This window comes from Macaca fascicularis, chromosome 5 (genome assembly GCF_037993035.2).
Source record: "Macaca fascicularis isolate 582-1 chromosome 5, T2T-MFA8v1.1".
NCBI lineage: Eukaryota > Metazoa > Chordata > Mammalia > Primates > Cercopithecidae > Macaca > Macaca fascicularis.
In genome coordinates, this window is record NC_088379.1 from 128,389,877 (window position 1) to 128,403,877 (window position 14,001).

The window sequence follows — 14,001 nt, forward strand, 5'->3', positions numbered from 1 at the left end:
GAGTCTGAAGCAGATTAGCAAATAGATAAATCCTTTAATGTCATGGAATACTTTCCGCAGCATAAATGGGATTAATCTGCCAACCAGCAAACTCTACATTTCAAACACCTCAGCTGCATAATAAGCCATTTCCCCAACCCCCTAATTTATGGCACAAGGGTCATTTGATTTTAATGTTTGCACTGGTTAGACTTTCTTTCTCCAATCTTCCCTCCCACAGCATCTCCAGCTCTCTCCATTTTCTACCTTTGAAAATGCTCCTTACATAGCCTTTAGAAAAGCATCAAAGGGTACAAACAATAACCTGTGCTTCACAGAGAAGCCAGAAGACAGAGAGGATGTGGAGCCTAAGCTGCCTTCCACTGGCCCCAGCAGGTCCCTCTCCAGAGCCTGCGAGGTGACTGTGAGGGAGCTTTGGCCTGGGGCTGGCCACACAGCCCTGGGTTTGAGGATCCAACATCATGGCCAAACACGGGTACTATACAGCCACCAATACCTGTTTCAAAAATGTTTACTGTAATGAGGAAAAACACAGTCCCAGTTTTGACATTTTAAGAACTAGAAATGGCTCTATGTGAACACAGAAGGCAGGCAGTGTAGTCTCTGACCCTAGAATTAGAACTGGGGTATCTTTCTGCGCCATTGCATTCAGTGACTGGCCCAAGGTCACAAAGTAGGAGGTGGGTGACTTGCATCTACCAGGTTGTCAGCCCGCCAGGGCTGTCCTGCACCTCCCAAGCCGCACTGCTTCCTTTAGGAAAGTATGGCCACGCTGCTCTCCTTCAGCAACCCCAGGAGAAAAAGACTATTTTGGGGTTATTTACTCAAAACCATTGGGTAAATTCTGACTCATATTAACGTTTCCCTTTACTCACCCTTTGAAATCAGAGCAACATGAGTCACCTTACTGTTCTATCCTCTTGGTTGGTGACCAAAGGGAAATGCTTCATTTTAAGAAGTAAGTCCTCGTAGCTGTTGTGGGTGAAGCTCTGAGAGTCACAATGAGGCCGGAACACCCCTGCAGCTGTGAGCCCCAAATGTCCCTACGGCACATGGACCAGAGAGACTCCTCCTTCCCGAAACAGGGTCTTCGCCAGGTCTTTATACTAAAATAGTAGAAACAATGGGATAAGAACGAGAATGTGAGTATATTTCTAAAAAGCAGTCATGACAATTTTATTTCGAAACAGCAAAGTAGCATAGCGAATGAACTACAGCTACATGCAGATGGGTGAATCTTTGCAATGCGATAGAAATGAAAGTTGCAAAACATACACCACATGATACCTTATATATAGTGTAAAGTAGCTAAAATGTTTTAAAATACATGTAGTTTAGGACTACAATAATCTACATCGACAGAAAAGCGAGGAAAACCAGGATGGTGCTGGGGAGGATGGGGTGAGGTTGCTGGGGGAACATGTCATTAGCTCTGACTTATTTTCCAGACCGACTTTTATTTAGGAGATGGGCTTGCAGATGTTTATTATATTACTAAAAATAAATAAATAACTGACTATAAGCTGGACATCCACAACCCAATGATGACAATTTAAGGATCATAATTAAGCCAGTTAACACACACCAAATTAAAAACAAAACTGACGATTGTATTAGTTTACTAGGGCTGCTGTGACAGAGTACCATCAACCAGGCTGATATGTTTAAAATACAAACTGACCATAAACAAAATAATAGATAGCTTACATGAAGGTAAAATACAAAGCACAAACATTGCCCCCAGTGCATGATATATAGTAAATGTTGGCCTGACCTGGGGTAGGTTTGTGATGTAATGACCTGTGATGCTCTGATGAAGCTTTATGGCTCATCTAACTGAGGCTCTCACCTCTAAGTTCAGTCATGCCTCAGTGTTTAAGTAGAAGGAACAGATGGGACATGGGTTAGTGGCTAAAATCAATTTCATCACATCAGCCTTGGTATCCTAGCTCTCTTCTACAACCGAGTCTCTTCCTCTTTTCCAAGGAACGTTCATTCCTGCTCCTTCCCCAGTTCCCCAATAACTGGCTTTCCCATCCTTAAACTGAACTCTCTCCATGGCTGAGGCCCCATGCCAGCTGCTCCAGATTCCTTGTGCCACTGTCTGCTTGGCTGGACTTCTACAGCAGCTACCCCTGACTTTTTTTTTTTTTTTTTTTTGAGACAGAGTCTCCCTCTGTCACCCAGGTTGGAGTGCAGTGGCGCAATCACAATCTTGGCTCACTGCAAACTCCGCCTCCCGGGTTCATGCCATTCTCCTGCCTCAGCCTCCAGAGTAGCTGGGACTACAGGCGCCCACCACCACGCCAAGCTAAGTTTTTTTTTTTTATTTTTAGTAGAGATGGGGTTTCACCGTGTTAGCCAGGCTGGTCTTAATCTCCTGACCTCGTGATCCACCCGCCTCAGCCTCCCAAAGTGCTGAGATTACAGGCGTGAGCCACTGCGTCTGGCCCCCTTGACTTCTTTTTAGAGGTTCACTTCTGAATTTTTGGACCAAGTTTAATTTTTTTTTTTTTGAGACAGAGTCTTACTCTGTTGCCTAGACTGGAGTGCAGTGGCACGATCTCAGCTCACCACAACCTCTGCCTCCCGGGTTCAAGCTATTCTTCTGCCTCAGCCTCCCAAATAGTTGGGACTACAGGCGCCTGCCACCACGCCCAGCTAATTTTTGTATTTTTAGTAGAAATGGGGTTTCACCATGTTGGTCAGATTGGGCTCGAACTCCTCACCTCGTGATCCGCCTGCCTTGGCCTCCCAAGGGACTAAGTTTAAACCTGAGTTAATGGTATTATTCTCCATCTATCCCTTCCTTATACTGATTTATCTCCTGGTTTCATACCTAATTTGAGATTCACGGGAGAGAATTATGAAATCTCAGATAACACATTTCTGTCTTTACTCGCATGCCCAGCATTTGAACCTTGCCTTTCTCTGTGAGTATTCCCAGAAAACTATCCCAACAGTACATAGTTTGGCCTTTATAACTACTGATCCTCTCTGAGCAATCGTAGCCAGAAACCAGACCATTGCTTTAATTAGACTGGAGGAAATAGAACAACCAGAAGTTTTCAAAGATTACAAAAGATATTGCTAGGGAGGCTTGAAGGAAGACAGATAACAGATATCTCAATAAAGGATGAGACGAGCCAGGCATGGGGGCTCACGCCTATAATCCTAGCGCTTTGGGAGGCAAGGTGAGAGGATCGCTTGAAGCCAAGAGTTGGAGACCAGCCTGAACAACATAGTGAGACCTCATCTCTAAAAAAAGAAGTTTAAAAATATGCCCGGCATGGTGGCATGTGTCTATAGTCCTAGATACTCAAGAGGTTGAGGCACAAGGATTGTTTGAGTCCAGAAGTTCAAGTCTGCAGTGAGCTATGATTGCACCACTGCATCCAGCCTTGGCAACAGAGTGAAACCCTGTCTCTAAAAATAAATAAGTAAATACAGAGACAGTTATCAGATGGGCAAGGCTTGGTAAAGTAGAACTGATTTTGTTGTATGAAGTAGTCTTAGTCCCCACACAAAGATGAGTAGTCACTCCCAGAGTTAGAGTGTGAAACTGTCCGCTGACGTTGATCAAGATGGATACATTGACTTGTTTACTCGGTGTCACATACAGTCATTCCATGACAATCTTCAAAATGCCACTGAGTATGGGCTCAGGATTACATAGGACATTTTCTTAATGAAAGGACACAGGATAGCCTGAAATCATTGGGTGAAGATATCTAGAGTCAGGGCAGGGACCATGGTGGTGAGAACAAGCACGCCAGGAGGGAGCCAAGGCCGGGCCCCGGCTTTGAGCCTGCAGCACTGGGACAGGGGTGCCCTCTACCCCCAGGCATAGAGACCTTGACTTTTGGCCTTCCCGGTCTGCCCAACCCATCCTAGCTAGTTGATAGGCTGTGAAGAGGACACCTACCCAAGTAAGCGGAATTGGAATCTCTATGTGGCACCAAAGCACTCCTGGCCCCCTACTCCAGACATTTAGGATGAAGGTCATCCTGCTGAGGAGGAAGACGACAGAGCCAGGGAGAAGAACGTGGACTTCAAATCCACATTGTTCTGGATTCCAATCCCAGCTCTACCATCGACGATTTGTGTGATTCCCAGCAAATCACCCAGCCTCTCAGTACAAATTTCTTACTCTGAAACTCATAAAGCTCATAACATCTACCTTTTCAGGTTGTAAAGGACAAAATGAAATGATGTCTATAAAGTGTGACACAGGGCTTGTCTTTAACGAGGGCTCATTGGTCTACACTTCCTGCCTCCTTCCAAGCACAGGGCACGACCTCCCTGAGCATGCATCCTCTGCCTTTTCCACGTGTCCTGTTGAAATCTGAACAACTTGAGAGGTTTTTATGCGGCAGCCGTCATCTGTTCTTTTTCACAGGAATTATTTCTAAGTGTACAAGCTAACATTCTTTTGTTTTGTTCCCTTGTTCTTTCAGAATTTCCCTTTCGTGTGAATCATATCCTTGGCCAAGGGGGGCACATTTATCGTATTTCTGAACTTTCTGAAGCCTATTTTCCAAAGTCCAGGTTCAGGTCACCTCAGCCTGGTGGTTCCTTTCCTCAATTTAATGAAGAACGACACAGTCATGTTTTTCTCTAGGTTCCTGGAAGTTACACAATAGCCATCAGGTTCTTTTTCATCAGAATGAAGTCAAGAATAGAAGTTCCCTTGTTGTTTCCTCTGCCTTCTGGGTGACGAGAGCATCATGAAGACGGGCAAGGATTTATGTAAACATGGTTTACTTTTAGAGGAACAAGACTCCTAGTAAAATCTGAACCTCTGAACCTGATCACCGTTACCACCTATGTGGCCTATTAAGTATTTAAAATTGATTAAGCATTTTCCTGCATCAGAATAGAAAAACAGCACTAGCTTATATTTACTGTGCATTTTCAACGTACAGGGTACCCAGTTAAGCTTGTGGAGGACATTGTCATATTTAAACTTTAAAACAGCCCTACTAGGTGAGGGCTAGTCTCAGTTCTCATTTTACAGATATAAAAATTGAAGCACAAAGAGATCATGGACTTTGCCTAAAACCACAAGGCTTGCAGGTCGGAAGGCCAGGGCTGTGACCCCAGAGCCTGACTTCAACCCACCGTCTGCTCTTGCTTCTCACACGTGAGCTTGTATGCCAGCTCCCTAACTTAGGGGCTTTCTGACCTTGGGAAAGTTGCTCCCTGTCTCTCAGTTTCCTCATTTGTAAAAATGAGAATCACAGTATCAACACCACCAGGGTTGTTATGCAAATGAAATGCCTTCGCGTTTAGGAAGCAGGTAGCACCATTCCTAGTGAAGAGCAGGGGCGCCAGGCAGCTGCCGGAAGAGCATCACCACCATCGCCACATGGCCCCACTCCCCGGCTGCACCTGCTCTTCACGTGCCAGTATCTCAGAAGTCACTTTCTATCTCATAATTGCTGAGGTTCCATCTCATAATCAATGCATACACTTGATGAGGGTTAGCTTTTCCCAAAAAGTTATTACTTGATAATATGTCTTTCTCTAAATGCTGTCTCTGAATCAAGGAAATATAGTATTTCTACATGTATTTGTTTTATTTGTGTAGCTCATTTACTAGGACAAGAGCCATAGTTTGAATTTTCCTGAGTTCTCTCAACACTTAATACTGAGTCTCACATACTCCAAGTACTCAATAAATAGCTGTGTAGCACATATGTGTTTGTCATAAGCAAATTCAGCTGTCCTCTGTTGTGTTGGGTAAAATATGCTTTTTCCCTCCTAGTGCAGTATGGGGCTGGGATGGGGCAGGGCCGAGTGTATTTTCCTAGAGGGTCTCTGCGTCTCCCTGCATGATGGGCTGAGCGCTTCCTAGAGCAAGAGTGGCCAGAAACCGCACCTGTCTCCGCAGAGCTTTCCCTGTCCTGGCTGTACCAGGACATGCATGACATTAAAAGCAACCAAGATTGGTGTAGCCAGAGGTAAAGGGAAAATTTATTTGTCTGGGCAACTGTACTGACCTCTGGCTCTGAGGATTTCCCTCTAAGAGGAGAAGGACAGAACTGGATTATGTTCTCCTAAATTTTATTCTTGTAGGATTTTTTCTCCTTGGTTTTGGAGTGAGTGAGCATGTGTGACATTTTCACACCCTGCTAGTGATTAGGACACCCTGATGCAAATGTCCACTGGGACTTTATAAGACAGTTCATGCATTCGGGAGTCAGCCTGGCGAAGGGAGTACAGCTGTCTGGACCAGGTACAGGCCTATTCTAGGCAGGAATTCCTTGAAACAAGAGCTCAGAGCTGGTGTCCTTTGGCTGCATCAGTTTTCATGCCAAGCCTTTTCAAGACTTTTATAACTCTCTAGCTAGCAAGCAAACAAATAAATAAAAATTAACTAGACAGAAAGCTGGTCTGCAGAACTTCAGCTTGAGATCATTCTTTTTCTCTGAAACTGAGAAAGTGTCTAAATTATTGATCTATAAACAAGCGAAGGGGTGTCCGGGCTCTGGGAACAGCTTGGTGTGCACTTTAATGGTTTCAAAATCAGGAGGAGCAGATTGCTGAGCAGCACTTTCCTCCAGGATTATCTTTTTGTATTAAAAAAGTGACAAAAACATTTGCGTGGGACAGACTTAGGGGGGCATATAGGCTGGCTTTTAAATATTCTACAAAGTTTCACTAATCGGATTTCAAAAAAGGTCAAAAGTTGTTCAGCTTATATTGTACACATGGAAACTTCCTTTTGGGGTTACAGAGGTTTTCTTTGTTTTTCTTTACATTTTCCTCTTTAGTTGCTCTTTTGATTGATGTGGCCAAATGCTGGAGTTTCTTATTGTGGGAAATGTGTCCTGCTTTTCTTTGTGTATTTATAGAAATTGAAACACACTTCACGATGAGCTCTACTCTGCTAATAAAAGGGAGATATGACATTTTAGACAATAACTTTTTAAACAGAATGTTCTGCTTTTTATTTCATTCAGCTCATGTTAGGCACAGAAGCAGCTCAGACAGATCGCACAATGGGAGTAACTCCCGGGGGGGTGGAGAGGGGTTGGGGGTTGTGGGGGTACCCCCTCTCTGTGTTAGGGATTATTTGATTTGGTAATTAATAAAAGATAAAGAGGTCTTTTATGTGTTTTTTGCTAGAAATTTAAATTAACGTTTCTTCTCAAATGTTTCTCTCAGATCTCTTCTTGCCCATTCTGCAGGGTGACTGTGCTGCACGGTTCCAGGGCACAGTTCCCAGTGGGTTCCATATGCGTGGTGTCACTGTGCCGTACAGCTCTGCAAGGAGCCTAACGGTGAACAAGGCAATTGCCTTTCTCTCCCTCCCATGAGATTGATTTCTGATCCTACTCCCTTATGACTTACGAAGCCCCACATAACTCTTCTTTCCTTCCCTCGTGTGAAGTCTCCCCTTTCATGGCAGACTGGCATTCTTCACTGAACCCCAGCTGGACCGCATCTCTCCTTAGATGAGACTCGAATGTCAGGAGACTCCGGAAAAGTATGAAAGAGTCATGTTTGACAAAGAGTCTACCTTGGGAACTAAGTTCTGAGAAATGCTTCTCAATGAAAAGGATTTCTGGTCGAATTATTTGGGGAAGAAGCTTTGCTATGGTTTGGATATTTGTCACTCTGAAGCTTATGTTGAAATTTGATCCCCAATTTGGAGATGGGGTCTAATGAGAGGCGTTTGGGTCACGGGGGCAGATCCCTCATGAATGGCTTGGCCTTCTCTGGTAATGAGTGGGTTCTTGCTTCATTAGTTCCCACAAGAGCCTGACACCTCCCCCAGCTCTCTCTTGCTTCTGCTGTCTCACCATGTGGTCTTTGCATACATGGGCTCCCCTTTCCCTTCTGCCATGAGTGGAGACTTCCTGGGCCCCTCCCCAGATGCAGATGGTGACATCCTGCTTCTCGTACAGTCTGCAGAACCGAGAACCAAAGAAACCTATTTTCTTTATCATTATAATTACCCAGCCTCAGGTATTCCTTTGTAGCAACACACACAGACTAAGATAAGCTTCATAACACATCTCACTTTTGGATAGTCAACTGATCTCAGTAATCAAGGTTAAAATAAGCCTGGGAGGAGCCCTGTGCTTAAAAAATAACCAACCAACCAACCACAACAACAGCAAATACTAAACTAGGTTTAACTTCATCTCACCAAGAACTTCCAGATAATTTGTGTTCATTTGTTGCATAACACTGGTAGTCCCTGGAAGAGGCTTCGGGAATTGCTGTCCTAAGGTATCCTAGCTACCTTCAAGGCTCAAGGAAGTCATAGTAATTTAACAGAACTGTTTAATCAGGTTTCTTGGAGATGGAAGTAATCTCTATTATGTTTAAATTTTTACACTGTCATTCTGAAGTAGATGATACCTAGAACTCAGGTTGGATTGTTATCCTCAAGCCCCATTATGCAGAGACCATCTGGCTGTTGTACTTGAGAAAAGACAGTTACTACAATGAGTCAAATTTAGGTGGTGAAATTAGAAACAGCCAAACTGAAAATGTTGTAGAATAAAGCCAGCTGACCCCAGAATGGTCTTTTAAAGAAACAATACTGAAATATGGTCCTCGATTGTACTCATCCCAGCACTTTGGGAAGCAGGTCACTTGAGTCCAGGAGTTTGAGACCAGCCTCGGCAACATAGTGAGACCTCATCTCTACAAAAATGAAATAAAAATTTATCCCAGCGTGGTAGTGTGTGCCTGTAGTCCCAGCTACTCAGGAAGCTATAGTGAGAGGATCGACTTGAACCCAGGAGTTCGAGGCTGCAGTGAGCAATGATCTCGCCACTGCATTCCTGTCTGGGTGACAGAGTGAAACCTTGTCTCGAAAAGTAAAAATAAAAAAGATAGGAAAAAAAACTTGATTTGATTAATGCCTTCACAGGTGATCAGATTCAAAATAACGGATTTCCATTAAGAAACATCACACAAGGTTGATGTATAAACTAGAAAGTGATGATTGTTCTCTAGTAAGAATAGACATGTCATGGGCAGCCATACGGTCATAGTGGCTAATCAGTACACTCTCTTCATGGGAAAGCTGCATAGGAAGCCAGAAATTATCATCATAAGATTGTTTTATGAGTAAGAAATCTGAGCAAGAGAATTTCATTGGATAGTGGTGTTCACTAGAGCCACACACTTGCCAAATAGAATAATAACTACCCTGGTGGGTCCACACATACTTGTCTCCTGAAGATGCACTGTATCGTGTTCCTGAGTGAGATCCACTTTCACTGCATTTTGAAGACTACTCCTATTGGGAAGGAAGGCAGAAGGGTTCCAGACCAGGTTCCAGGCCTGATTTCACAATCTACTTGTCAGGGTTACACTTGGCTATTATCTGGATCATCTAGACTTGATGCTTCCAGTCTCCAACTGGGTGCTTTCTGCAGATGGCTGATCGCAAATACCCTGTTTCTCTCAGAGAGTATGTCCATATATTTGGGCTACCTTATTTCCCTCCATGTGTCCTGGCTACTCTCTGGTCCAGCTTGGCTGTCTGGACTGGTCTGTCTTTGGTTAGAGGCATGCAGAGAGATGGGGAATGTAAGCATAATGCCCCTTACAGATTTGCCATTCATGAACTTCTCTATACAAATAACTTTCTTCCCCCAGTCTATTCTGCTTCTTGGGTTAATTCAAGGCAACTGAAGCCAGCAAATACACAAATACTCATTTGCTAAGCTCCTATTATGTCTAAAACAATATGCTTAGCACCGTTGAGCAGTTTGAAACAGAAAGACAGGAATTCTGACCCATGTTTCAGAGTTATGCCTCTCCTGAGCTGTGCGAGGTCCACATACATTTGTATCTTGCCACAAGGTCAGACTTTTACTGACGCTGTTTCAGTCACAAAAACCAGGAGCTACATGGAGTTCCCAAGAAAGCAGTTCTCCTCAGAACTTCCCATTCACTCAGTAGTCAGAATAGCAGGCACACAGGCTCAAGCCACTCCAGAAGTCAGTCAATACTGCAAACCATACATAATAGTATACATGGTCAATATATACACGTTAAACATTCCACAACTCACAAAGTAACATTTAATATCAAGAGAAAAGGGAGAGAAAAAAGAATTAATGAACCAGTCCAGGGAGAACAACGAAGACAAAAAGACTCTCCTGGCTTGGCCTGGGCAGTCCCTCAGTCTTGCAAGGAAGAGTCTTTGATGTGGGCAAAGCCTTTGTAGGCAGATGCCTACAAAAACAGATGCCAGTTGCTTATCGCAACTGATAGCAGGACTGCGTCAGTTGTGTTGAGCTGCTGAAGCCTTACTCTTTTTATGGCCACAGAGTCCTCTGGTGAGGACTGATAGTGGAAGAATGTGCTTGTTTGTGTCCTTATCTGGTTGGATGTAGTCATTATTTGTTAAGCAAAATATCTTGTCCCTGTTGGCAGAAAGTGCCATATGAAGTACAAGATAAAGTTTTTTTTTTTCTAAGATGGAGTTACTTATGTCAAGGATGCTCTATACCATGCCCATTTACTGAGCTTACCAAATAGTTCTCAAAACGTCTCTGAGTGTGCACCCATTTTATTTGCACCATGGAATTGAAACTGTTTCCCCCATCTGCTTCATCCCATTTCTCTGGTACCTTTACTATCACAGTCTTATTCTGTTTCTCTCCTAGCACTAGACCTAGCTGCTTCTTCAAACTTGAACTTCTATGCCCACTCTATCTAAAGCAGTGACCCATAACTGTTCATCTTATTTTGTTTGTTGAAACATTGGTCCTTATCTGAAATCATTTTGCCTTTTTATTGTTTAGTCTCTTTCTTCTCCATCTAGAAAATTTAAGCTCCATGAAGGTAAAGACCTTGTCTGTCTTGGTCATGATGGTGCTACTGTGTCCCTAGTACCTAGGAACCTAGTGGGAGCTCAAGAAATACTCACTGGGAGTGTAGTGACTGAGCAGAGAGAAGTGAGTGAGTGAGTCTGACCTTGTAAGCACCACACCTGAAAGCTTCTGTCAGAGCCTGATTACAGAAGAGCGGGGTGTGTGTATTTCTTTGTTCTACAAGATGACATTTCTAGTAGGTGGTGCTATTGCTCTATCAAAGGAGCCACACTCAAAGTCCACGTTATCTCACAAGCCCTAGGAAGTAACTTACTAGCAGAAACAAACAGGTCTTGACTGACATACAACTAAGTGGGAAGACAAGTGAGAATTTGCCTTTGCTTTGCTCAAGGGCAAAAAGGTTTTAACAGGAAAGAAAGGAGGGAGAACCAGTTAGAAATAGGGAATATGGTAGAATGGGTAATAACAGTGATAAAATAAAAGAATTATAAATTATCCTGGATGGACACTTCAAGGACACCACGTTCAAGCCTCTACCTTTGCTGTCAGCTACAATGACCCTGAGAAGTGGCCATCTTTTCTCAATACAAGTTCCCACCACGATGGGGAGTTTCATACACAGTGTCACTGATTGCAGCTAATGTTTATCTAGCATCCTTTTTGTGTCGTCCTGGGCCTCAAGGTGTCCTGCGCAGGGTGCACGCTGCATTTGCAGTGATGCTGACATGAATGGCATCTCCTAGATCTGTGTGGCTGGGCGTCCCCAATGCCATGTGCTACCTAAGTTCATCCACACAACCCATCATGGCAGGCACATGGCAGCAAGTAGCAGGGCTGGGAGTTACACACAAAAAGTTCCTCCCTCAAGTGAACTGACGCTTTGGCCTCAGTTCATATCACAGTCTTTTTGGCCACAATTCTTAAGTGTTCCTACAGCATTTCCTATCTCTTGCGGCCTTTTCTATATCATTCTCTTGTTTATTTCCATCCCCAAATTTTTAAGCTTTTGTTTTAAAAGTATATATGCTGGCCGGGCGCAGTGGCTCACGCCTGTAATCCCAGCACTTTGGGAGGCCGAGGTGGGCAGATCACCTGAGGTCAGGAGTTCGAGACCAGCCTGCTCAACATGGCGAAACCCCTCTCTACTAAAAATACAAAAAATTAGCTGGGTGTGATGGTACATGCCTGTAATCCCAGCTATTCGGGAGGCTGAGGCAGGACAATCGCTTGAACCCGGGAGGTGGAGGTTGCAGGGAACTGAGATTGCGCCACTGCACTCCAGCTTGGTGACAAGAGCTAAACTCCGTCTCAAAATAATAATAATTTAAAAATTAATTAATTAATTAATTTAAAAAAACACAAAAAAGTATATATCTGGTTATTGTTTTTACCATTCTCCTCCTCTGAATGTAAACTCAGGAAGGTAGACCTTGTGCCACTTTACTCACCATCGAATGCCCACTTTACACACAGAAAGTATTCCAAGAATATTTCTGGAAAGCCTGAATGCTCCATAGGCATTTGTGCACGGATGCCTCAATAAAATGAGCCCAGGTCTTCCAAGTATTCTTCCTATGACATGGTGCCTATTCTGTCATTTTCCTGTATCATCCTTAAAGTATCATCACAGCAGGATTGTCTCCTCCCCTTTCTGTCCAGACTGGCGCCCAAGAATTTGTTAGCTGTGGGGCGAGGAGGCCACTGAATGAGTTAACAATCTGCCCTTCCAGTCGCTTCGGATTTTGCCTGGACTCCCGCTCCGTGGGGTGCTAGTTAATGTTTAGCGAGTGGCTCTCTTCACTCCCACCCGCAAAGCAGGGCTGTGTCCGTGCTGCCATCTCCGCGGCGTAAATACTCCCGCCCTGGCTGATTTCAAGGTACCCAAGGGAGGTCGCTGGCCGGGGTTGGGGAGAGCCTCTGACCGTCACAGAGCCTGCTCCAGCCCCGCCAGTCCCCACAGCCAACAGCCTCCCATGTTCCCTGAGAAACAGCACCTGGCAGAACCCATGCGTCTGCCCCATGCCCACCCTGAGCTTCCCTATAAATCCAGAGTTTTATGAAGACAAAACAAAACAAAACAAAAACAGAAATACGCGGAGTAGGAAGGGAAGGAAAGGAAGGAAGGTACTAAATTTCTTGTAGGTCTACTGCCTACTTCTCATTAGGCCTTTGGACATGTGGACAGGTGCCTACTTTCATGGCTTCCCCGAAACACGTCAGCTTGTTACAATTACTTGTTTTTCTTCCTCTGGCCAAAATCAATGTGCAAAAAGGAAGTCGTTCTTTTGTTGCTGTTTTGGCTTCTTTTATTTCACTACATTCATTTCTTTTCTTCCCGCAGCTCCCGCAACAGGTGGTATGACTTAAAAAGACATAATTCAGTATCATGCCCTTCGGTGAACGTGTGGCGTCCCACACAGAAAGCTGGGATGTCCTCTGAGTATCAGGTTTGTGGGAGTTTTTTGTTTGTTTGTTTTTTAGAGTATGCTTCAAAACTGTAATTTATTTACCATGTTTTTATTTGGGTCAGTGGGAAAGGGCTGGCAATTAGTTATTTTGGCAAAGGTTCAGTTATGCCTCAAAAAGGAACACAGACTTAACATGTTATATAATCACTCTTAAACCACCTCTGGGAAGTTCTCCAAGCCCTGTGTGTCAGTCTCCATTGTACTTGTCTGGACACAACCTCTACAAGAATTTCTATTTTATAAAGCAGGGTGGGGAAATGCCCAGAGACAGAGCTGAGTCCAATTGCAAGGTGACTTGTTATGGGGGAGCTAAAGAGAAGAGCTTATCTTATCCTGAAATCCACCACATTAGTCCGTAGGCAAGCCCAGGTCCTCCAGACCACTGGACTCTGTATTGGTAAATAACTTTGCTCCGGAAGCTAATTATGTCGATGGGTGATTTTTTTCAATTTTTATGTAGTAAACTTTTTATTGAAGTCTAACATGCACTTAGAGAAGTGCACAGATCATTAAGTATACAACTTGAAAAGTTACCACAAAGAGAATATACCCACGTAACCACTTCCAGGTCAGGAAGTGAACATGACTGGAAACTCTTACCTCCTTGCCAGGTACTACAACTACCCCTCTTCCCCAAAGGTGACCACTAACACCTCTGTGGAAGAGGTTTCATTGATTTTTCTGATTCTAAACCGAAGTTCTGATTGTTTTTCCATCATGATCTA

The 14,001-nt window shown here is 43.9% G+C and overlaps 1 protein-coding gene across 3 annotated transcripts in view; it reads left to right on the forward strand.

The window, feature by feature from the left end:
* The window catches only part of AFG2A (AFG2 AAA ATPase homolog A), a 396,759-nt gene extending 383,504 nt beyond the window's left edge, over positions 1 to 13,255 (forward strand). For 2 of the 3 annotated variants that reach the window (XM_045391842.3, XM_074040408.1), the window contains one exon: positions 13,150 to 13,251. In XM_045391842.3, the coding sequence (XP_045247777.2) occupies positions 13,150 to 13,170 (21 nt within the window). In that variant the 3' untranslated portion in view covers positions 13,171 to 13,251. Of the gene's footprint in view, positions 1 to 13,149 lie in introns of all 3 variants that reach the window. The other variant, XR_012435051.1, reaches the window with a different exon arrangement.
* Positions 13,256 to 14,001: the final 746 nt, after the last annotated feature.